The sequence below is a fragment of the Tiliqua scincoides genome, chromosome 3, assembly GCF_035046505.1.
Source record: "Tiliqua scincoides isolate rTilSci1 chromosome 3, rTilSci1.hap2, whole genome shotgun sequence".
NCBI lineage: Eukaryota > Metazoa > Chordata > Lepidosauria > Squamata > Scincidae > Tiliqua > Tiliqua scincoides.
Window position 1 is genome coordinate 188,663,373 of NC_089823.1, and position 26,243 is coordinate 188,689,615.

The 26,243-nt window shown below is 41.6% G+C and overlaps 1 protein-coding gene across 2 annotated transcripts in view; it reads right to left on the reverse strand.

Annotated features, from left to right (window-relative positions):
- The window catches only part of SUFU (SUFU negative regulator of hedgehog signaling), a 105,151-nt gene that overhangs the window by 42,399 nt on the left and 36,509 nt on the right, over positions 1-26,243 (reverse strand). Inside the window, exons 4-8 of one of the 2 annotated variants that reach the window (XM_066620809.1) lie at positions 14,578-14,720; positions 12,247-12,332; positions 10,154-10,226; positions 7,207-7,363; positions 5,720-5,831 (exon numbers count right to left, since the gene is read on the reverse strand). In XM_066620809.1, coding sequence (XP_066476906.1) covers positions 5,720-5,831; positions 7,207-7,363; positions 10,154-10,226; positions 12,247-12,332; positions 14,578-14,720 — 571 coding nt within the window. The remainder of the gene's footprint in view (positions 1-5,719; positions 5,832-7,206; positions 7,364-10,153; positions 10,227-12,246; positions 12,333-14,577; positions 14,721-26,243) is intronic. The other variant, XM_066620808.1, reaches the window with a different exon arrangement.

Genomic DNA, 26,243 nt, shown 5'->3' on the forward strand with positions numbered 1-26,243 from the left:
ACAGGTCTTGTACGCTGCTTGAGCTCTCCTCTTTTCCTCAATGACTGGTGTCAACTCCTCAGAGTGGGCTTCAAACCAGTCTGCTGCCTTGTTGGTCTTCTTGCCGAATATGGACAAGGCGGTGTTGTAAACGGCATTCTTGAAATTTTCCCATCTGTTGGATGCGTTTGCATCGGCCGGGTCTGGAAGAGATTCCTCAAGCGCTCGTGCAAAGTCCTCCACTTTTCTCTGATCCTGGGTCTTGCTGGTATCAATGCGAGTTTTTCCTTCCTTTTTCATGTGATACAGTCGCTTTGTTTGCAGTTTCACTCTGCTGCACACCAGGGAGTGGTCAGTGTCGCAGGCAGCACCCTGATAACTGCATGTGATCTTGATGCTGGGAAGGCTGTAGGGTCTAAATTATCTCTCCAATCATAAAAAGGCTTCAAATTTTACTTATACACTCTTCTTGCCACTAAACTAATATTTAAAATAAAATATTTCTTATCTGATTCTTAATTTCTGATGTCACATTTAAGAGGAATGTTTCCAGTTTGAATGGTAATACACACTTCAATATCTCTTGTAACAGTTTATATATCATTTTCCAATATTTCTTTGCTTTTTTGTATATCTACCACATATAATAAAAGGTTCCCTCAATTGTTTACTTATCCAACATTTGTTTGATGACCCAGGGTACATTTTTACTATTTTCTCTGGAATTAAATACCATCTATAAAATATTTTATATAATTTCTCTTTTAAAAAATAACCCTTTTAGTTATCTTAATACCACTTTAATTTTCGCAATATTTGTGTTCCAAGTTTGTTTTCATTTACATCTACTTTGATTTGATATAATTAATGGAATACTCTTCACTTCTAAAAAGAATTCGGTCCATTAATATCTACAAAAAGAAAAAAAAAGATCTACTTGTTGTTCAGCCATTTTCACTTTCTGTCTTAGTACTTTCTTTGTTCTCTGTCTTATTGGTGCTTTCCTTCTTGCTCCTCCCACTGCTCCTTCCACTTCTTCTTTTTGTTCTTAACTCTCTTAAATTTCTTAATCCCTCTCTTTTCTTCTTTTTCTTCATTCTATTCTTTTTGGATTTAATCCAAAAATTCTTCCTCTTCTTGAAAAGACATGCTCTCTGAAAGTTTCCTCTTTTTTCTTCCTTAAAATTCTTAATTCTGATAATAACGGTTGCTTTTTCCATCTCCTGTCTCATTTCAAAAATCTCCACTTCTTTGGTTTCATCCGACATTTGATCCATTCTTCTTTCTTGTCTGTTATTTGTAATCTGTTCCTGCATGCTTGTCAGGAAGGAGTTTATTTGCTTCATTTGTTCAGATAATTTTCTGACCTGTTGCTTCATTTCATTTCTGAAATCCCACAACAAATCCATTAATAAGGGCTAGCTTTTACTAACATCCTTTAAATTTTTGAATGCCATTCTTACCAATATCAAATCAAGCCAATATACTTCTGGCTATAAAAAACAGAGGTAAAATGGTCCAACAATTAAAAAAAATCAACCAACTCCCATTATCTTGTTTCACCTTCTTGTAAGGCTAACTTCCAATTTTTATAACCAAAAGGGGTAAGTCAATATTCCACTTCCAGTCAATAACAATGTCAAATCAGTCAAACAATTAAAGAGTAATCCAAGTCTTATTATCTAGCATCCCTTCTTATCCTAAGTAATCCTTAAGTTTTAATATCCAAAAGGGGTGGATCAGTAATCCAGGTTAATAACACTGTCAAATTAAGTTAGTATGCCTTTAAATGACCAGGCCTGAATCGAGCCTTCTTGCTAGGAAAGCGAAAGTAAAAGTTATTTCAGTCCTTGAAAGTTATTTATTTATTTATTTTCCATGTATACCATTTCAGCAGGGTGATCTTTCATCTTATTATCTCTCTCCTTATCTTACAGTCACCCTTATTATGAAAAAGAGAAAAATACTCCAGCAAGGGTTTCTTTAAATCCAGATTCGCTCATTTCCCCTCTGGGTGGCTACCAGCCAACATAAATAATCTTAAAGTTGTCTTCCCCTCCTTCCAACCTCTTGATTGCAATTCTTTTTATAGCCTTTTAATGAACTGGTTACTCACAGTTAAAGGCTTGTTCGCTTTCATGTTTATCTAGGCCATGGGGGGGAGTCCTCAGCTGTCCGAATCGTCTCCGAAGATGGTGTCCGGGATAAAGTGTGATTCAGCACAGAGCAAACAGGGAAATTACTCTGAAACCGCTGTTTCAAGAGACTCCCCCGTTCAAGCTCTCAGCTTTCGTTCCTTCTTCTTGGCAACAAAGAGTACCTCATGTGTTGTATTTGTATTGGCAACCTTCAGTCTCGAAAGACTATGGTATCGCGCTCTGAAAGGTGGTTCTGGCACAGCGTCTAGTGTGGCTGAAAAGGCCAATCCGGGAGTGACAATCCCTTCCACACCGGGAGCAAGTGCAGTCTGTCCCTGGTCTGTCTCCCTGGCTATGGGCCTTCCTTCTTTGCCTCTTAGCCTCAGACTGTTGGCAAAGTGTCTCTTCAAACTGGGAAAGGCCATGCTGCACAGCTTGCCTCCAAGCGGGCCGCTCAGAGGCCAGGGTTTCCCACTTGTTGAGGTCCATCCCTAAGGCCTTCAGATCCCTCTTGCAGATGTCCTTGTATCGCAGCTGTGGTCTACCTGTAGGGCGCTTTCCTTGCACGAGTTCTCCATAGAGGAGATCCTTTGAGATCCAGCCATCATCCATTCTCACGACATGACCAAGCCAACGCAGGCGTCTCTGTTTCAGCAGTGAATACATGCTAGGGATTCCAGCACGTTCCAGGACTGTGTTGTTTGGAACTTTGTCCTGCCAGGTGATGGCAGGTGATGGCAGGTGATAAGAAGACCAACAAGGCGGCAGACTGAAGAGTTGACACCAGTCATTGAGGAAAAGAGGAGAGCTCAAGCAGCATACAAGGCCTGTCCCAGTGAGCGCAACCTGCAGGTCCTCCAAACTGCTCGCAGCAAAGTCCAACAGACTGCCAGGAGATGTGCTAACGACTACTGGCTCCAGCTCTGTTCCGAGATACAGATAGCAGCTGACACGGGCAACATCAAGGGGATGTATGATGGTATCAAGCAGGCCCTAGGTCCAACACAGAGGAAAATTGCCCCTCTGAAGTCTGCCACAGGCGAGGTCATCCAGGATCGGGCGCAGCAGATGGAATGCTGGGTGCAGCACTACTCTGAGCTATATTCCAGAGAAAATGTAGTCACCGAAGAAGCACTGAACAACATTGAGTGCCTGCCTGTGCTGGAAGAGCTTGACAGTGAACCAACCCTAGAAGAACTTCACGTGGCCCTGGACTCCCTTGCCTTTGGCAAGGCACCTGGAAAAGACAGCATCCCTGCTGAAGTCCTAAAATGCTGCAAAGAGCTCATGTGTTGAGGTCCTTGGAAAACACATCTATTTAGCAGTTCCTCCGGGAGCCCTCCAAGGTTCCCTGCTACTTCACTGAGTGTTAACTCCACCCCCTATCCAAACCTACCTGTTCTTAGCCTCATGAAACAGACTAAGATCTCAGAAACCCCAAATTGCATATTGTCCTGCAGTGAGCAATTTGCATTTTAAGTCATTTATGGCAGTTCTGCATGGAATGGCAAGTCCTTTGAATATGCATCAGATCCTGTCAACCACTGCAGAGGTGGAGGCCTCTTGTTACAACTGCAACAAAGATGCTGGCACATCTGTGCTAGGGGATATAAACCACAAATGGAGTAGGAAAGTATGCAGCTTTGCTGAAAGTGTGGTTTTGGCCCTGAACATCAACTCTTTCTGCATCAGTTGCTTATGGATTGTTCTACATATCTTGACATCCCTCTGCAGGGTTGAGATCCTTCCAGAGGGAAATGTATTGCCAGACCAGGAATCCAGTAGAGAACAGAAAAACAGAGTTGCATTAGTTGAAGTTGGGATTTATAAAGGGACACATGTTTGTGTTTCTAGAGGTCAGCCTCCTAAGACCTGTAGGCTGTTGGTGGAGACTCCTGCAAGAGCAATACATTTAGAGAGAGGAAAATAATATTTCGCTGCCCTTGATAAACCACTAGCATCACTGCTATGAGCTCCGAGACAATCAGTGTGCATATAGGGTAAGATATAATTATACTGATCTGAACCTTTATATGGTCTCCTCTGAATGTAAAAGGATGTAAAAAGATGGTGTGCTTCTTTCAGGTCTAAGGACACAAATAACTCAGCAGGGCATGAGCTCAGAGAAAAAGACATCTTGAACTCTGTGTAGGCAACACATTTGTGCAAAACCAAGAGATCCCATATTAGACGTCAACTACCTTCTCTTTTCATGGACTGCAAAATAAACCCCTTTCTATGATTCTCTTGTCCTTACACAGAAGAATTTCTGCTTCCTGAAGAATGTGAGCCTACATATTCCTTCAATGGCACAGTCCCTGCCAAAACAGACAAAAGAGATCTGGTGGATCTCTGTAAAATAACCAATCTTGGTTGAGCAGACTCAGTGTTCAGGCAATGCACTCCACCCTAGTAGGTTGCAAATCAGGTGATAACCAGAAGACTGGAGGGCCAGGCTGTGTTTGTCACATTATATAGGAGTGCAATCGCTCCTCTTTCACTTTTGAAGCTTTGGGGAACCCTGCGGACACTCGCGCAGGGCTTCCCACACCCCGGGAGGCTGCAGGAGGCTCTGGTAAGTGTACCCAAGCCCCTGCAGCCCCTCTGAGCAGGGTGATCCTGGGGATCGTGCCACTGCCTTCCCCCCCGCCCCCGGTGCCTCCCTCTGCCCCCACAAGAACTTACTGTGGCTTTCAAACTCCCTGGGAGTTTGAAAACTGCAGCTCTATGTTGTTGTAATCTCATGCTTATAACTGGATGAGGAGTAGAAAGAATATAGAATATGACAAATAACATTTATAAACATTTATAAACCCTGCTAATTGGGTAAGAGGCACTTTTTCAAGTGGGTGCTCCTTTTTTTAGCAGGGGGAGAGTAACTGGGCCATCTCACCCCAGCAGTGTCTGTTCTAGTGGCTGTCTGCTGGTATTCTTTTGCATCTTTTTAGATTGTGAGCCCTTTTGGGACAGAGAGCCATTTAGTTATTTGATTTTTCTCTGTAAACCGCTTTGTGAACTTTTAGTTGAAAAGCGGCATATAAATACTGTTAATAATAATAATATTAATATTAATAATAATATTAATAATAATAATAATAATAATAATAAACAGCACAGTAATGAGTCTCAACTTCATTCACTGCCTTCCTTCTAAACAATTGCTAGTATTCTATATTTAGTCATGTATGTGTTCTTACTGCAACCCCCCCCATAAAATTGCAGATGTAGAAATAAACTATTCTGCAGATTCCTGCCTAAGCAGCCCATGCTCCTATTTAGCACTATGCTCCTGTTTAGCCAAAATTCTAATTCTTGGGTATCATCACCTTACCAGATAAATAATATCTTAGATAACCGAAGTACTGCACACCCAGGATATTTAAAACTTGGTCAAAAGCCCAGATTACTCTACAGCACACTGGCATACATGGTACCCTGTATTCCACTCCCCTTCTCCAATTTTAAGAGCATGTGTCCATGTTTGAACTGTTGTATGTATAAATATTATTATGCTAGCAATATTTGTTTTTCAGAAGAAAGACAAATCCCCAAAGTCAAAACAAGAGCCTTGGCCTCCCTCACCCCTGAAGGACTGGACTTACGGTGCTCTGTCATTGTTCAGCCCATTCTGTCGCTGAGCATTAATTGGTGGCAGAACAGGTTTACTGTTAATCTCAAGCCCTCTTCGCAGAGTCTCTCGGATTTGCTCTGTATCTGAAACAGCAATTTAACACAGTTAGGTCCAGTTTAGACAAACTTTCAAATCATGATGTGGAGGACTGGAAACAAACCTGCACAGTTCTCTTGAGTAGCTTCCCTGTTAACACTAATTGTAGTTTACAGGGATGTACAACTGGAAATCTATGTTTGGTGCTTGCCAAAACAAGAATTAGGAGCCATGGTTTAAGGTGAATTCTAGTTTCATGGACAAGTGCTAACCTGTGTTTATTGATTCAGACATCACATTAAACTTTGGTTAGCGCTAAACAGGAACTGGGGGGAGAAGACAGGAAGGGAGCGCACAGGAATTCAGAACCATAGTTTGGAGAATACTAATTCAGCCTTAGCCTAAACAGTAAAGGTGTTTGTTTCCAGTAAGCAAGACAGAATTACACCCTAACTCTTACAGAACACAATGGGCTTACTTCTGAATACAGTAAATTACACTGTTTTCAAACACCTCTACTAAACAGACATGCCACAGAAACCTACTAGAGGAGAGTTTATTTTTGTGTGGAACATCCCAGTAACTTAATTAGTCTATTTTTGTTGTTCTTTTATCAAATGGGACAGTGGTACATTCAGATTCAATATGGAAATGTTGAGAGCTTCAGGACTAGCCAGCCTGCTGCCCAAACCACCTCCAAAAGGGATAATTTTTCAAGTCTCACCCCCACATACATTTTTCTGCATAGTACACTATAACCCCGATGTTGTAATCCTTGCTTTAACGGGGAGAAGGAGTGTCCTCTTCCCACAAGATACATCAGGCTCTCCTTTTAAATGACAGTTGAAGACCTTTTATTTTCACCTGGGTTTTGGACTGTATTTTATTAGATGAATGTAATTTTCATCTTTTTGGACAGTTGCTTATATATTTTTACTTGTATTTTCGTACATATTTTAGACTGCTTCTCTTATACATCTTTTATTGGTACTGTATATTATATTATTGTTTTAGTTATTCCATACTATGCCTTTTAAAAAAAAATTGGGGAAAGGAGGCTATAAATAATTAAAACAGTCATTTAGAGTTGTAGGCTGTAATGTCCTTTAACCTGGCACTTTCAGTACACATTTCCTGGGCTCTCTTGATTTGCCTCTCCTATTTCAGCATGGCTGCTTCACTTAAAAGCATTTTCCTTTATGCTGTTGAATTTTTGCTTCTTTAACTGTATTTGAATTGATTTAATATTTTTCTTGTAAGCCACTTAAGAGTCCACTATTGGAAGAAAACATGTGGTGTACTATTTTTTAATAAAAGAAGCAAAATAAACTTCACAAGAGACCAGCATTGATATTGTAAGTAAACGTAGCTCTGATACTCAGAAAATACATCCCCAAGCAGCCTGCACAGGTGCCTCCTTACCTTTCCCAGACAATCGCCGCGGATGCGTGCTAATGCAGATGCTTCTACTGTCTTCGTCGTCCTCTGGCGGTCGACTGAGGTCATCCCAGGCACATTTAGCACTGACGCCACTCAGGTTTGAACCGTCTGTCTCAATCCCTTTATCAACTCTGTCCTGCTTAAAAAGATCAAGCACAACCAAACGTTTTGAGGTCATGGTTCCCGTCTCTGCTACTACAAGAACAAACAAATCCTGCAGTTTGTTTTCTTACACTTTATGAACAGTCAGCACTTAAGAGAAATGAACAGCAATAATACTTTCCTACACTGCACTAAGGGACAATTAGTCATAATTTACTGTGTACAGCCTGAGTCGCAGCTGTTTTTAATTCAAAACTAGAACTCCATGAAGTGTTGACTCAAGAACAGACTTTAATCTCCACACAGTTCATTATTCCAAAATACTTAATTTCTTATAATCAATCACCAGAAGTCCTCCCTCTCTGCACAGGGCTTAGCCCTGGCTCCAATGTAAAAAGAATTATATATCGATTTTACTTACACCATTCCTGTATCACATGCAAACTACCAATTCAAACAGTGAGATTAGCAGCAGAAGATTACTTGCTCAACTCAACTTCCAACATTCACCACCAGAGGATGCTGCACCACCAGATTAACCATGTTACAGTACAATCTTACATGTCTATTCAGAAAGAAGTTCCACTGAGTTGAATGGGACTACCACTCAGGTAAATGTATAATGAGGTTGCAGTCATCTGCCCTCTTTTGAAGAAACCCTCCCTTTATCCCACTGTTCTGGATAATTACCAGCCAGTCCCTAAACTTTCAATCTTGGGCAAGGTGCTTGAGCTGATAGTGGTGAACCAATTACAGGGATTCCTGGATTAGATCAATTATCATGACCCATTTCAATCTGACTTTCAGTCAGGGTTTAGGATGGAAATGGCCTTGATAGCCCTAGCTGATGAACTACACCAGGAACTAGACAAGGAGAATATGTCCTTTTTGGTTCTGCTGAACATCTCAAGTGCTTCTGATACCATCAACCTGTAAGCCAATGTTTCTCAAACTGTGGGTCGGGACTCACTAGGTGGGTCAAACCAATTTCAGGTGGGTCCCCATTTATTTCAATGTGTACATATATATTAGACTTGAAGCTACCATGGCATGCAACTGCATTTGGGGAATTGTTACAGATCTGTACTTTTAACAAGCTACTATACATATACTTTTAACAAGTATAAATCAATGGGACTTACTCCTGGGTAAGTATGGATGTCCGCAGCCTTTGGGATGTTTGGGAAATTTTTTTAACAGATTAAACTTACACTTATTGTAAACTTTTAATTTACTTTGATTTTGTCACATGGGGGCATCAAAATTTTTCCTGCTTTATGATGTCACTTCCGGTCATGACATCACTTCCTATAAGTCCTGACAGATTGTCATTCTAAAAAGTAGGTCTTGGTGCTAAAAGGCTTGAGAACCACTGCTGTAAGCCACTTCCAGTCTTGTGATGCAATAGTTCCACTCTATTCTGCACTAGTCAGACCCCACTTGGAACACTGCATCCAGTTCCAGGCATCACATTTTAAGGAGGAGATTAACTGAAAAGGGTTCACAGAAGGGCAACAAAGATGTTAAGTGTCCAGAATTAAGTCTATGAGAAGAAAGCTTATGTTTGGCCTGCACCCAAGATGGTGGAGCTGGAGTGCTGGGTCAAAAATGAGAACATAGATAGTGTTGGAGTTTTAAAACAAGGAGGAACAGCTGCAATAAATTAATTTTAAAAATCAACAGGACACTCACATTCACATATTTTCATATGTAAATATCTGTACAGTGTTAGTATATTTAAGAAACATCTTGCTTGGTTGTACTGATCACATATGAATGATTGACATGCTGCAGGAAGAACAGCGATACAAGGACATCTGCAAGAGGGATCTGAAGACCTTAGGAGTGGACCTCAACAAGTGGGAAACCCTGGCCTCTGAGCGGCCTGTGCAACATGGCCTTTCCCAGTTTGAAGAGACACTTGGCCAACAGTCTGAGGCTAAGAGGCAAAGAAGGAAGGCCCATAGCCAGGGAGACAGGCCAGGGACAGACTGCACTTGCTCCCAGTGTGGAAGGGATTGTCACTCCCGAATCGGCCTTTTCAGCCACACTAGACCCTGTTCCAGAACCACCTTTCAGAGCGCGATACCATAGTCTTTCGAGACTGAAGGTTGCCAACTGCAGGAAGAATTGGTGTGGATTTCCAGATTCACTCCCTAATCCCTAGGTTCCTGAATCTTTAATGGTTGTGTAGTAGCTAATGTTGGCAAGTATGACTTATCCAGCTACTACAGAAAGAAAAAGTGCGTATGTCAAACTTTCATCATTAAAGCCATCAGATCACTGCCTCATATTACTGGTAAAAATTCTGATCTTGCAAAAAAAAAAATTACAGAAAGAAATGATTCCTTCATTTCTTTTCCCCAGACATTACTAAGTTTTCCATAGGAAGGGTGAGAATGTTCTAGCAGCCAAAGCTAGCATGCATATGCTAGAAACAGGCTTTGTACAGAAAAGATGAGAGATTCAGCAGGATAGGTCCATGGGGAGGAGAGTGAGCAGCCGGTGTTCACTGTCCAATACAAGTTTGTGCAATACATTCAAGCAGTCAGTGAGGACAATCACAACCCCAAAACAAACAACTTAAAGGTTAGCAGATATTGCCCCTAGGTAAGTGACTAAAGGCACAATCCTATGCATGTCTACTCAGAAATAAGTCCTATTGTGTACAATGAGGCTTACTCTCAGGAAAGTGTGATTAAAATTGCAGCCCAAGTCTCTTATTTATTGAGAGAAAAAAACTGGCATAAGAAAGAAGTTTTTGGCATGCAATAGAGATCAAACTCTGTCTATCCAAGAACAAAAGATGGACTAGTTAAACCCATACTTGCAGGTGTGGATCTATTTCAAATATAGTCTCTCCACGTCGCATATCTGTTATCAGCCATGGACCTCCTGCTCTATAATCACAAAGCAAGAGAAAAATGAATGAAAATATTACTTACTGCCATTGTCCCAAAAGCTCTACATTTCCAACAATATTTAAGCATAGGTGCATGGGCTAGAAAGAAGGAAGAAATCTGGGGCTGTGGAGAATGAACATGTATTTGCCTTCATGATATTGGATTACTGTCAAGTCAACAACTAAAGAAAAATTGACAATTTACTACATGGTGGTAATCTATAATGTTCCCACACTTACTGTAATTACCTTAATGATGGAGCACATACTGTGCACATAGAAAATCCCAAATTCAATCCCTAGCATCTTCAGATGGGATAAGGAAAGACCTCTGCCTGAAATTCTGGAGAGTCACTGCCAGTCAGTACAGACAATACCACCCTAGATGGACCAGGGATCTGACTCATGAAACTAACTGCCTTATGTTCAAAACAGGAGCATTTGCCCCCAGATGGTTCAGCAAAGCCTGATGCTTACCACCAGGAAAATGAGGGATATTTGTAGTGCACATGAAAAGAAACAGGAGTATATTAGTCTTATGGAATGCATTTTTAGAATATAAACGCTTCTTCTGTTTGAATTCAGCACAGAGTGTGATTTAGTAAAGTCTCAATAGCCTGGCTCACGCAATCCAAATACGTTTTGTTGGCTCATGAACATGGCAACAAGCCTATGTGCCTTTTTCCCTGCTTTCCTTCTCTGTTTGTGCACCCAGGTGAATCAAGCACTTTCTGGATTTAAACCAGTTTCTTGTGACATATAATTTGGGTAGGTATAGTTGCCCGAGTGATACCAGCAAATCAAGTTTGACCCTAATTTGATGTCCCGGTTGGGATCATTTAAACCACTATTCCCCAGTCTGGCTGCCACTGTAAGCTCAAAGAAATGTTCAGTTCAGTCATGCACAAGTATGCTCACAATCCAGAACTATTGTGAGTTGGATCATCTAACCAAACTTTCCTGTCCAAGCTTAAAGTTAGGGAATTTGGAGAAACCACGTTTCAAACTCCCTGGAATGGCAGGAATATCTAGAGAAATCATGCCTGCTAGATAACCAACCAAATTATCTTCTTACAGAACTTTTCTTACCACAGCTATACTTGCTAGAGCTGTAAGTCCTGTGATCAGTAAATCCCGGGGGGGGGGGGGTTGCATTTAATTGACTGTTATGAAACATTCAGGCTCTTATTTTTCTATATGAAGTGATTAAAATCTGCAATTTGCATTTCAAAGGGAGCAAAGAAAGTTGGCTATATAACATAACATTTGTATTTCTGCATTTAAGAGTATGGGAAAAACTCTACCATTTCCCTAATTTTTGAGATCATAAACAAATATACCCTTTTATCTTAGGCATGCTTTACTGAGTTTTTTGCCTGAAGATACAGATTGCCCCACAATATAGTAAGTTCCATTAACTTCGCCAGAAGTGTAAGCTGAAAGGACACTAGCTCAGGTAAGATCCAATGAAAACCCAGGTGTTTGAGTTATCTGCCCAAGCTCTATGGACCTAAGGTTCATATGCTATCCTCTTCTCATTCACACGTAAGGGGAGAAGATTAGATAGTTCAGCTTCTAATTCATGTCAAAGCAATTTGCTCTTTTGTCCAAACTTGGCAATAAAGATCTGCACAAACCATCGTTTGCAATCAAACTAGCATCTCAAATAATTATTTGTGACAAATTAGAAGCTGAACTTCTAATCTTCTCTCACATACAAATGAGGGTGGGAAGGGGAGGAGGGAGCACAGAAGAAAGATCTGCCACTGTATGTTCTCATAATGTCAAGCCGTAATTTGTCATTCATTACCATATATTTAAACACAGCTACTGGGACACAGAATCAAGACTACAAAAACATGCAGATCTGCCCAGTTTCATAATTCATTCCAAGTGCAGAATACAAGACCTTCTAAAAAATCATTTATTTTTCAAATGGTTATATTTATATTCATAAGGAATTGCTTATTAAAGACTCATCAGTTTTTTTCTAAGTCAGCTGGAGGTACTGTACTTACACAGGAACGGTTCGAAGCAGTTCTAATATACCCTGTCCATTCCACTGCTGCGCTGCATGAAGCTCTTCTGTGCAGACCCCAACAATCTATAGCAAAAAGAGGGCAAACTTTTTAAAATCCATCAAGCACAGGTTCAACATTAGAATCTAGATTCCTAAAGTTTCATTATTTCTTTAAAATTATAAACCTAGCTACTACAAGGTTTTATACAGCAGATGGGGTTAATGAACCCATAACTTTTACAACCTGAATTTTTTTTTGGAGGGGGACTTACTGCATATATCAGCTTACTATATGAAATTAGGGTTAACATGCATAGATAGCTAAGCAAATTTTGTTGTTTAGCAGGATCTCTGCTGCAGACACGAGGATTTGAGTCAGATGCTGCTTCAAAATCATTGTTCGAGAGAACTGAGAACGCAATACAGATTCATATCTTCCTTTCTCCTCATTGCACATGAGTTCCTTCCAACTACACTTTGATGTGATGCCTGAATCAGGCAAACTATAAATTACAGAGAGCCTCCACACTGAAGGAGACTTGCAAATAATGGTTTGGAAGCTAGCACTAACCATAGCTTACTGAAGTCAGACAGCAAAGTATAGTTAGATGAAACCCAGGAATGGAGGACAGAGTGAAGAGGAAACATACAAGCCCATGGCACATTCCCAACCTTTCAGTCAGGGTTCTACCTCATGCCACCTATTAAGATGATTAAAAAGGAGAAGGGCAAGGCTACACAAACCCTTTTCATGTGTTTTGGCATGCTGAGCTCCTCTCAACAAAATCACCCAGATGAAACAGCAACCTGCCACCTGAAAACTCTTGCTTCAATTTGCTGACTAGATTATCTTGCTTGGATGCACACATCCAAGGTGATGTATTCACAATTTCAGTGGAAGCCAATAGCTCATTCTGTGATTGAAGCTTGCATTGCAACATGCAACAAGGTAGGCCAACCAGTGAACTCCATCACATGCCTCAGAGATTAAGGCAGACCATCCTTATGCGGGCAGTAGAGACTAAATCTAAGTGTACAGTTCTACAGTCTCCTTCCTTATTTGTGGCTTTGTTCACAATAAAATACTGCGCACTGCATCATATTTTTTTCTTCCTATAAAGCCATTTTTAAAAGCCACAGTAATAGTTGCTTACACTCTAACTATACAGGAAGACACACTTTAATTATACAGAAATTGCTACATCATGTTTCTCTTTGTATGCAGCAATGACGTTTCTTGGACAGTCTTCATGTTATTAAGGCTCAACAACACAGGCCATAAATCAAGGCAGGTTTTGGAATACAGAACACAGGAAGCTGCACTCCTGCTAAAGCTTGTGTGTAATTTAGTTGAAAAAGACAACTACAGGTTGAGTCTCCTTATTTGTGAGAGTTCATTTCCAGAGCTCATGTGGATGGCAAAAATTGCATTAAAGCTAATCAATTAAAAAAACAATGTCCTTTTGCTCAGCAATTTAAAAACAGCCTTGCTGACCAATGCAACAGGTAGATAATCAGTCTCTCTCCAGGCATTTAGAAAGGCTTCACTCCTAGCTGCAGCCGGGGAAAGAATGGAGGAGGTGATAATCACCTCCACTTAGCAGGGGGAAGGGAGGGGTCGCTGTTCTAAGCACCTGGAGAGAGAATGATTGATGGATCAGCTGCAGTCTCTCACAAGGCTACTGTTAAATAACTTTTTTCCTTTAGTTGAAAAGAGGCTATTGTTAAATGACTTTTTCCCTTTAGTTGAAAGGGCCCTTCTTATTGAGATAAAACCGTGAGTGAAAAATCTGTGGATAATTAGGTTATACCTGTAATACATGAAACCTCTACACTGCTGTACTTATTCAGATCAACAGAAGGTTTTTACTTAGCTTCAAAGAGAAGAGCCAGGACTGCATCAGACAGATACAGATGAAAGACAGTGTAGTTACAGCTGAAAGAGAGTGCTGGGTTGACCTGAAATACTACTTTAATGTATGATGGGGAGTGTTGAGAACTTTTCCTATGGCAAACATGCACCTGCTCTCAAACACCTGTGTAGCTACCACCACCATGCCACATCAAAGAAAAGTGAACCAGACTACAAGTATATTTAAATATTTAAGAGCAAAAACGTCAGCTTCAACCCAAAATTATTGTTCATGTCAATAAATACAATAGGATACTAATTGCATACCTGAATACTCCCGAATCGGCCTTTTCAGCCACACTAGACGCTGTTCCAGAATGACCTTTCAGAGCGCGATACCATAGTCTTTCGAGACTGAAGGTTGCCAACTACTACTACCTGAATACTAATTGTATACCTGGTATACTAATACCATACCTGAAGGAAAGTAACAATCCCAAAAGGTGTCTGAACTGGCTGCATTTGAGGATCTTCGGTTAGCAACATATGCTGGATCCTAGACTCACTGTTGTCCAGTGGACTGTGCCATGATACATGGTCTCCGCTGCAAAATGTATTTTCTGTTAGGAGAGAAGATTGGTGGGGAGAGGAAGAATGGAAGAAAAATATGAACTCGAACAACTTCATATTTCCAAGTGCTTCCAAGACAGCCACTCAAAAGACATCTCTTTAAAACAGTAAAAGGCCCTGAACAAAAATTAAGGTTGTTATGAACTGATATCGTGAAAACCAAATACTGATACTCCTTTTCATTACCGTCACCCATCTGTAATGATATTGTAATGCTGAAAAAAAGAGTTTGCTAGGGACTATCTAAAATTTGGAATTAACTGACACTTATTACATTTGCAAATACAATTCAACAGAAAGGGGGATAACTCTTTGCTACCTTGACAGCAAATATAGTTTTAATTGCAAATTTTTTAGTTATGTCACATAAATAATGGCCTCTTCACAAAACATCTCTTCACTTAAAGTATACAATATACTGACCTGCTGAGGTGCAAAGGCTGCTCTTTAGATCTTGCCTACAGAGATGAAAGTATTTAAAAGTTCATTTTCTATATATATCAAAGAGTAAGGGCCTTTCTGTGCTGCTGAGACAAACTGGCAGGGGATCTCCTGTATTCAGCACATGCCCATCACTTCTTCTGGCCTGCCACACACCAAGTCATTTCAATTGGTTCTCTGATCCAACTCACTGAGAAACGGGCAGTGGCAGCTCACCCTCCATCACTGTAAAAGGGGAAAAAAAGCTGCTGCCACCACCACCATCTCTTTGGCCATTAAGCAGCCAGGATGGGAAAGGAGAGGCAGAGTGTGGAAATCTGGAGCCCAGACCACACCCCCTGACCTTTGACACAGTCTCATTCCTCCATGTCATCCTATTTGAAAAGGATGAACAGAGCTCAAATACGCTCCACTCATCCTGTTTATTTCAAACAGGACAGCATGGAGAAAGGATGCAATGCCAGAGCCCAAAGAAAGGGGGCAGGACTCCATGCTTCCCTCTCTTTGCCTATCTGACTGCACAGTAGTAAGGAGATGGGTGGTGGCTATGGCAGCAGGGGGGGATGCTCACGCATGGTTTCTTGGGAATCAGAATTTGCACACTGCTTCACTCAGGCTGGGACTATCCTGCACTGTTGAAAAGGCCTTGAAAATAAGTTTTCCCAGTTTAGAGGACCCAAAGTATTCAGAGGTTCTGAATTTCTACATTGGATCCCATAGGATCTCCTCTATGGAGAAATCATGCAGGGAAAGCGCCCTACATTTAGACCACAACTGCGATACAAGGATATCTGCAAGAGGGATCTGAAGGCCTTAGGACTGGACCTAAACAGATGGGAAACCTTGGCTTCTGAGTGTCTTGCTTGGAGGCAGGCTGTGCAGCATGGCCTCTCCCAGTTTGAAGAGACACTTGCTGAACAGACTGAGGCAAAGAGGCAAAGAAGGAAGGCCCACAGCCAGGGAGACAGACTATGGACAGACTACACTTGCTCCCAGCGTGGAAGGGACTGTCACTCCCGAATTGGCCTTTTCAGGCACACTAGACACTGTTCCAGAACCACCATTCAGAGCGCGATACCATAGTCTTCTGAGACTGAAGGTTGCCAACAATTCTAAATGTAAATCAGGATTTCAGGTTAACGTGCCTGCAATCAACTTGGTCAGGAATATTTAGGCACAAAAATGTCAGGTATGCCCCAAGGACATGCAGCATATAGTTGGCAACCTTCAGTCTCAAAAGACTATGGTATGCTCTGAATGGAGCATATAAATGTCATCTTTAAAAACAATTCACAAGCCTGACTAAATTGGCAGATTCACAAGACATCACTGAAAAAACTAAATTTTTATTTAGTTTAGTTACTGTATTTTAAATTGCAATTACTGTAAATTAATTAATTAAATTGTTTACTGTATTTTAAATTGCCAGCCAAATTCTGAATGAATCTGAGAGGAACTTGCTCATCACTATGTGGCTGAGATTGTAAACCCAATTTTTCAAATAAAAATGGGAGCAAGGATCCATGATTTTGACAAATGCAACAAGATGGCAACCAGAAAAGTTTATCTACCCATAAACTCTAATTGTACAGGTTATGACAGAACCTCATGAACTTTGTGTGGTAACCCTGATCATCCACCAGATGTCATCATTGTTACTTAGGCATGCTTAGTTGTATTTGGGATTTGTTTTTTAAAACTGTATTTTTTGAATCAAGTTACATTTGGGATTTCCATACCTGATCATAGTAAGCTTATATCAAAATTTAAAGAAAGCTATTGTTCAATAGAAGGGCCTGGAGAGCAAAAGAGCAGATAGGACCTGAACAGGCTTTAAAAGGAACTGTAAAGACAAAAGTTTAACCTCTGGGGGCTGGGGGATACGAACAGGCCCTCAGTTTGGCTGTACTTGTTGTAAGAGGCGACTAAACAGCCACCGGGTAGATAGGTCTTGATAGCCTGGGAAGGCAGCTCATCTAAGAGAAGGAAAACTCTGATCCCAAACCTCCACTGCCTTGTGGCTACATCCAATTATGTAAGAGGCTTCAGGAGTCAACCTCAAGGCAAAATCCGGAGCCGGAGTCCCTGAGGCAGTTCATGGCTGAACACAGTCACGTTCTGGCAACTCCTGCAACGCTGCTGGAACCAACCGTATTGGCTCCTGCCTTTCCATTGGACCATTTCAGTGACGTGGAGAGGGGGGATTTGCTGCATGGGTAACAGTCTATCCTCCATATCTACTCTACCCAGGCTTAGCACACTGGAGAGGACACTCTGTTCCAAAACCACCATTCAGAGCGCAATACCATAGTTTTCCGAGACTGAAGGATGCCAACAACAAAAGACAAAAGTTATCTCTCCTATCTTATAGTGAAGTTTAACTGCCCTAAAGGTATTAAGGCTGAGAAACATATTTGTGCTGTTGCTGTGGTCTGTATGAGTGGGGATAAAATTATCCTGCTTGGTCTCCAACCACATACAGGAAAGAGGTCAGGAAAGATTTCTACTTTGGAAACTCTCAAGCTCCCCCTAGAAGTCCTGTCTCTTATTTTATCATTACCAAGTTAGAGCAACTTAGCTAACAGGGCCGGGTGTGGGAAAATGAAGTGTTGACATAAGGAAATGTATCTTAATTACAAGGCAGATACAAAAAATAAAAGTATCAGATAAAGTCTGCTTAGCACTGAATATGATAAACTATTTCATATTCTAAAGCAGATAGAACTAAAGATAGCGTCTACCTGCAGGCTTTTAACATGCAAATTCATACACTGTTCTGCTTAACTTTGGAAATAAGAACAACCAATAAAGGCTGTTCAATAGCACTTGAATCAAACTCCAAGTCCCTACAATTTCAATTCCTAATATTTCCCAGGTCAGAAAGACCATCAAACCAAAAGTCTGCCGATTAACTAAATGTTTTAAGGATGTAAGTCTCACAGTCACAGTTCTCCAAAATGCAACAAAGCCACAAAGACCCTCATTCTTGCAGCCTGTCTTTCTGTTACAATATTCTGCATGTCAAGTGCTCACTCAATTCTATGCTGATCGATCCATGCGTTTTGCTGCCCAGACTCCTTCTCCTGGGAAATCCCAGCCATTTGGTGCTTGTTTTCAAATGCTAATGTCTCTGTTGGAGACCCACCTGTTTGTGTCCATTCGGGTGCGGGACTACTTAAAAAATGTCTCTCTTCCCCACACAAACCACAAAATTCACACTGACTGCTCAATTAAACTACAGAAAACCACCCATGTGAAAAATGATATGAAGGCCAATTTAAATCCCTAAGAGCCAGTAAATTCAATGTTAAAACTTGAAAGCCACCCCTTAACTCACCATACAGCGGCATGCAAGATCAGCCTTTCTATGGAGGTCCCAACAATATACAAAGTTACCATTAAGAAGACTTTCATTACCAAGCAAACTCTTCAGTTTAGCAACACAACTGAGAACATAAATTACCCCAGTATCAAAAAGGAAGAGGCACTACTACTTTGCAATGCACTCTACAATTCTAATTAAAATAGTATAACCTTGCAACTTCAAAATTCAAAAGAGATGTATTAGAATTCTGTACAAATGAATAATGATGTAGAAAGACTGGAGCAAAGTAGGATGCAGAACACAGCAGCAGCCCTGTCTATACTACATATGCCACCTTTTGCTTCACCCACTTAAGGGCATTTTGTTGTTGAAGAGAGTCAAGAGAGAAGGCAGCTGCTAAGTTAGTTGTTAAAGTTCCTGGGTAAATGTCATACACTAGATTTAATCATTCATGCCTGTCAACTTGTGATGAGCCAATGTTTAGCGACTCCCCAATTCCAAGTACTCACTACCATAACAATAGTAAGACAGAACTGCAGGGTAAATATTCCAATGTCAGCATTAATGTAGATCACAACAGTAGTAGTATTAGAAGTAAAAAATATTTCACATGCTGTATATACACTGCTCAAAACAATAAAGGGAACACTTAAACAACACATCCGAGATCTGAATGAACGAAATATTCCTATTAAATACTTTCTTCCTGACATAGTTGAATGTGCTGACAACAAAATCACACAACAATCATCAATGGAAATCACATTTATTAACCCATGGAGGTCTGGGTTTGGTGTCATACTCAAAATTGAAGTGGAAAAACACACTACAGGCTGATCCAACTTTGGTGTAATGTCCATAAAGCAAGTCAAAATGAGGCTCAGTAGTGTGTGTGGCCTCCACGTGCCTGTATGATCTCCCTACAACGCCTGGGCATGCTCCTGATGAGGTGGCGGATAGTCTCCTGAGGGATCGCCTCCCAGACCTGGACTAAAGCATCCGCCAACTCCTGGACAGTCTGTGGTGCAACGTGGCGCTGGTGGATGGAGCAAGACATGATGTCCCAGATGTGCTCAATTGGATTCAGGTCTGGGGAACGGGCAGGCCAGTCCATAGCATCAATGCCTTTATCTTGCAGGAACTACTGACACACTCCAGCCACATGAGGTCTAGCATTGTCCTGCATTAGGAGGAACCCAGGGCCAACCGCGCCAGCATATGGTCTCACAAAGGGTCTGAGGATCTCATCTCGGTACCTAATGGCAGTCAGGCTACCTCTGGCAAGCACATGGAGGGCTGTGCGGCCCCCCAAAGAAATACCACCCCACACCATTACTGACCCACTGCCAAACCGGTCATGCTGGAGGATGTTGCAGGCAACAGAACGTTCTCCCTGCCGTCTTCAGACTGACTGTCACATGTGCTCAGTGTGAACCTGCTTTCATCTGTGAAGAGCACAGGGCGCCAGTGGCAAGGTTGCCAATCTTGGTGTTCTCTGGCAAATGCCAAACGTCCTGCACGGTGTCGGGCTGTCAGCACAACCCCCACCTGTGGACGTCGGGCCCTCATACCACCCTCCTGGAGTCTGTTTCTGACCGTTTGAGCAGACACATGCACATTTGTGGCCTGCTGGAGGTCATTTTGCAGGGCTCTGGCAGTGATCCTCCTGTTCCTCCTGGCACGAAGGCGGAGGTAGCGGTCCTGATGCTGGGTTGTTGCCCTCCTATGGCCTCCTCCACGTCTCCTGGTGTATGGCCTGTCTCCTGGTAGCGCCTCCATGCTCTGGACACTACACTGACAGACACAGCAAACCTTCTTGCCACAGCTCACATTGATGTGCCATCCTGGATGAGCTGCACTACCTGAGCCACTTGTGTGGGTTGCAGACTCCGCCTCATGCTGCCACTAGAGTGACAGCACCGCCAGCATTCAAAGGTCACCCAAACACCAGCCAGAAAGCATAGGGACTGCGAAGTGGTCTGTGGTCACCACCTGCAGAACCACTCCTTTATTGGGGGCTTCTTGTTACTTGCCTATGATTTCCACCTGTTGTCTACTCCATTTGTGCAACAGCATGTGAACTTGATTGTCAATCGGTGTGGCTTCCTAGGTGGACAGTTTGATTTCACAGAAGTGTGATTGACTTGGAGTGACATTGTGTTGTTTAAGTGTTCCCTTTATTGTTTTGAGCAGTGTATTTATTAACCCATTTTTGCCCAGCCCATAGGCGTATACATTTAGTCCCTGCTGCATATATGCAATGTTGTGAAGAAATGGCTTAAGGCTTATCTGGTGTGCTCCCTGGGGCATTTGGTGGGCCGCTGTGAGATACAGGAAGCTGGACTAGATGAGCCTATGGCCTGATCCAGTGGGGCTGTTCTTATGTAAGGCTCAAATACCTGGATTAACTAATCCTCCTATCTCATCATTATTCACTAATCATAGGCAATTTTCAGATTATTTGCAGAGGGAACTGCAAGAGATTTCCTTGCTGTTCCATCTCAACTCCCACATGATTCAGTTCCATGATAACATCAATGCACGGCATTCGAATCATTAAGACTGGGCTTCATTCCATTCCAAGTTTTGCTACACCTAGCAACCAGATAGACTTTACAATACCTTGTAATTGAACTGTTTGCAAGATCTTTGATCCAAGATACCTTATAGTTCAAGCTTAGTAAATATTTTCATTAACTCAGTACAGTGTTTCTGAAACATTTCAAACTGGGGTCCTCCCTCTACTTTAAGGTCCCATGAAGTAATTTATTCCCCAGGTGACTGTATGAAGATTCTCATGTGCAGTTGCATGCAAGGGACTGAAGATCCAACATTGGCATTTGAAGTTAAGCACAAGAGAGTGCTGTTAATACCATTCTAAAACCACACACTAGAAAACACCACAAAGCAAGCACTCTTTCAGAACTACCTTCTTTAAATAAGGCTTGGATGATGGTACGAAGGGGTCACAATCACCTCCATAAATCCAATGTGAATCTGTGGGAGTCCCTTGGCAGGAACAGTTCAAGAATTGGGGAATGGATTGTGGACTCCACCTGCCTCATTATCCTATCTCTTCCCAGAACTTTGCCCTAAGGGGGCAACTGCCTTGACTTAACAAGGTGAGAAGACTGCAGAGGTATTGAATTGTCTAAAAGTGCTTTGCTTTGATACAGCTCTCATCTCAGAGCTATGCATTTTGACAACATCACTGCTTAGGAAGGCAAAATAGATCTGAACAAAGGCAAAAATTAAGAAATCAGTTTTCACAGGGTAGGGAAGAGAGGAGTCTTAAGAATATTAGACATTTAGCACTCAAAAAGGAGGAAAATTGACTGGAGTAAACATGTTTTGAGCAGGAAAGCAGGGAGTGGCTCAAGGCTTCATTCTTGATGGGGCGGAGTATAAGTTTGCGTCTCAGCTGTACCACTGTAGCAGCCCACTATTGAATATTCCTCTGTATACAAAGTTCCCTGCATATACAAACAAAATGTCAGGGTGAAGGGTTCCAGCCTAGCCTTTTACCATCCAAACTAGTTTTCTATGTACATGCACTCCGCAATTTAAGTAGGCTTCAAGTTACTAATTTTGACTATATGTAAATGTTTGGGCTGTCTCTATCAGGAGAAGAGCTACCTGTGTTCGCAGTCCACCACTTTGTAAACATAGTGGGAAATACACAGCATGTTGGGATTGCTACCAGTGCAATTCACATTTCCTCTTTCATTTAAAGAGCCCACACAATCCTTGGAGTATGGTGCTCTGGCCCCTTGCCTTCCCGCTGGAGGAGGGGGCAAGGTGAGAAGGCAAGAGGCCAGACTGCTGTGCACCAAGGATCATGCAGCAGTTTTTTGTTGTTCTTTTACAGCCAAGAAGTTGATATTTCTTCAAGGGAGGGGAGAAAGCAAAAGCAGTCACTTGAAGAATGGAATCGACCTTCTCCATTAGCACTTCATCACCACTGCCTTTCAAGCTGGTTCTCTGTTGCTTCAAGAGGGTGACACATAATCTGCTCCAGCTGCATCTCATGGGGGGGGAGAGATTAGCTCCCCCTTCACCTGCATTTGGGGCATTTTTCTTAATCACTGAGGGGAGTTTTCATCTGAATTGTGTCTTCATACATACTGCACAGGTTTAGCAGCATATATACAAGGAGGCATTCAGGTGATCTGCCTCACTAAGTACAATTAAGTGAAATGCCCCAAAAGGGAAGGACAGGGATGCCACTGCCAGGCAATAAAACTATTGTTTGTATCAGCCCAATGTCTTTAATTATATATTAACAATGAATTGTTGAGAACACCATATATGACTATGATCCACCTCATTTACCATATCAATAGATATATTCTGTCTGCTGGCGTTTGTTTGCATCTTTTTAGATTGTGGGCCCTTTTGGGACAGAGAGCCATTAGTTATTTTCTTTGCAAACTGCTTTGTGAACTTTTCATTGAAAAGCAGTATATGTACTGTTAATAATAATCCTCCATGGGACACTACCTTGTAGTGGTGGTGGGGCTTGAGAGTTTCAGTGACGCAGGGGGCTAAGCTGGGCAGGGTCACCCAAGCCAGACAGGCCTCTGCTGAGAAGTCATACGAAATGTGCCCCAAACCCAATTCTACAGTGAAGGGGGGGGGGAAGAATCCTATACGGGATTGGTTGTTGCCCAGGTCAACAAGGACCACGCTGGCTGTTGGAGTTCCTGGACATCTGGTGACAAATGGACTACAGGACTCAGGAACACTCAGCAAGGCTGAGCAACCAGGGCCAGAGGCTATAGGGCTACTGGAGGAACAAGTGTTGCATAATCGTTGAAAGTTTACAAAAATTGAGAATAAAGAAATTATGTTATGTTATTATGAATCAAGTTCAGCAAGGAGGGGTTATTTGAAGAGAATGCATAAGACCTGGAAGGAGAAACATTCAACATTAGAACTCACAGAGCAGAGATTAGCTGATCAGTGCTGATTTATTATAAGGAATAAAGCGTTCACTTATGTTGAATTGGAAGAACTGCAGAGAATAGCCCAGTGCACAGAAACAGAACAACTGCCAGGTTTAGCAGTCCAGATAGTTGAGGAGGCAACACAGGAGAAGTTGGCAGCAGAGGAAGCTCCCACTGCACATTCAATTTATCTTTCCCTGGCGTCCTCTCCTTTGCCTTCACTTCAGCAAGAAGAGTAGCAACATCCTTTAACTGAAATCCAATAAAAACTAAAAGTAAAAATAACTGAGCAGATTGAAAAAAGATAAAAATACTAGTAGAGTTAGATTGCCTGAATTAAAACGTGCGGAAATAAGACATCTTGCTACAGTTTTAGAAAACACAGACATTGTATTAACCACCATAAGCACTAATTAACTGCAGGAAACCAACTCATGTATAGCACTGCTGCAGTAATAACTGAAGAACTTGGCTGTAAAACCATATAACCAAAACATCAAAATAATTCATTATGAAAATGGAAGATCAGGGTGGAGAGCAAAATTGCCATGCTAAGATCTGACCTCAGCAAGCTGAAGGAGATGAAGCTGAAAAATACAAAGAACACCTAATCAACAATACCATATAGAAACTAGAAGGATCAATGAAGCTTTGGAAATAGTTAAGCAGTAAAGAAGTGCAGTTTTAAAAAAGGTCAGCCAGTATGATGCAAGAATTGCACAGTACAGTCACAATCTCTAGTTTCAGGTGAAATCAGAAGTGTCTTTACCGAAGTATCAACAGTGGTGGAAAGATTGCATACAGCCAGCAAACAATACCAAATAAAGACAACAACATGCATTTCTGGGCAACCCTATGGGACAATTCAAAAGAATACAAGAATGCAGCTTGGATAAAGGAGGTGGAAAAGAAGAAAACAGGAAGAAAAGAGAGAAAGTTGAAATGAAAAATCTAGTTATAACAACAGAAATGATTAGCACAAGGGCGAAGAAAATTTAAAAAACTGGTCTGCACCAGGAAAGGATTAACTGCATGGATCTTTGCTTAAACACCTAACAAGCTTGCACCCACACACTGCCCAGCAGTTTAACAACATACTGTTAAGAAGGTGAAATTGAAGACTGGATGACATCTGGCAAAACCTACCTAATCATGAAAAATCAAGGAAAAGGAGCAGTGCCTAGTAACTATAGACCAATAACCTGCTTAGCAACAACATTTAAGTTGCTAACTGGGGTAACAGCAGATGCAGTCCAGCAGCATCTTATAAAGAACCGGCTCTTTCCATCTGAGCAGAAAAGAAATTGCCCAAAAACAAGGGGAACAAAAGATCAGTTATTAATTGATACCATGATTCTGGAAAACTGCAAAAAGAGAAAACCAAATTTAAATGTAGCTTGGATAGACTACAAAAAAGCATTTGACTCATTGTTGCATGACTGGATACTGCAGTGCCTAGAAAAAGCATACATCAGTAAAAATGCTGAAAATTTGTGCAAGATCAATGGCAAAATGGAAGATGCATTTGATGCTGGTCAGTGGTGATAGTTTGGGTGACGTTAACATCAAGAGAGGGATTTTTCAAGGTGACTCACTATCAGCTTGTTAATTCATCTAACAACACTGCTAAACAAAGCAGATTTGAGTTATTGAATATCCAAAACATCTCCCAAGCTTTCCCACCTTCTTTGCATGGATGTTCTAAAGCTACATGGAAAATCACCATTTGAAATAGAATCACTGTTCAACACTGTCTGAATATACAGCTAAGATACAGCAATGGAGTTTCATTAGACAAATGTGTAACCCTAACTATCAACAGGGGAAAAGTAGTAAGAACCAAAGAAATTGAAATACCATATGGAAACAACATGGAGTGTTTCGAAGAAGAAGATTTAGACATTCTTCAAGTATTTAGGCCTTCTTCTTTAGGCCTTCTTTAGACATTCTATTTAGGCCTACAAGTATTTAGGCATTCTTCAGGCAGAAATCATTAAAACATTAAGCAGAAGTTAAAAGAAAGATTAGTAATGAATATATTAGAAGGGTGAAGAAGTACTTGAAATCCAAACTCAACACAGGAAACACCATCAGAGCAATAAACACATGGGCAATTCCAGTTATAATATGCACAGATGGCATGGTAGACTGGACCCAGGCTGGGTTAGAAGTACTAGACAGGAAGACCAGGAAGGTAATGACAATGAATCATGCCCTACATCCATGCAGTGATGTTGATAGACTATTTACCCGGAAACATAGGTGGGCATGGAATGTTACAAGTGCACCAAATTATACAAGTAGAGAAAAGGGCATTGCAAGAATATATATATAGTGAAGAAGATGCACTGAAGCTGATTTATCAAGAAAACATGCTAAATACTGGGGATGGTGATACAACAACAACAAAGCTGGCTTATGAAAAAGATCAGGAAGACCAGGAAAGAAATGAAGACCAGGAACGAAAAATGGCAAAGCCAAGCCAAATTCAATCCAGTCTCTTTTCCCCCCACACCAGACCATATTACGCACAGCCCCTGCCTCTTTTAAGTGTGGAAAAGCACCTCAAAAAGGGAGAGGGTAAGCACAAGGGCATTATAGACAAGTTATGCAAGGTAGTTAAATGAGCCAACAAAAAGCACACACATCCCCTCCCCCTCCTCTTCCCCCCTCCCCAGGACCCCCTCCTCCCCCCCTCTCCCCAGGCCCCCCCTAATCTGAGAAACCAGGCTGCAAGGGCTCACCTCAAGGCACAGGGTCAAGGAATGGAGGCAGCAGGCTGGAGGCAGTGGCGGCAGGGC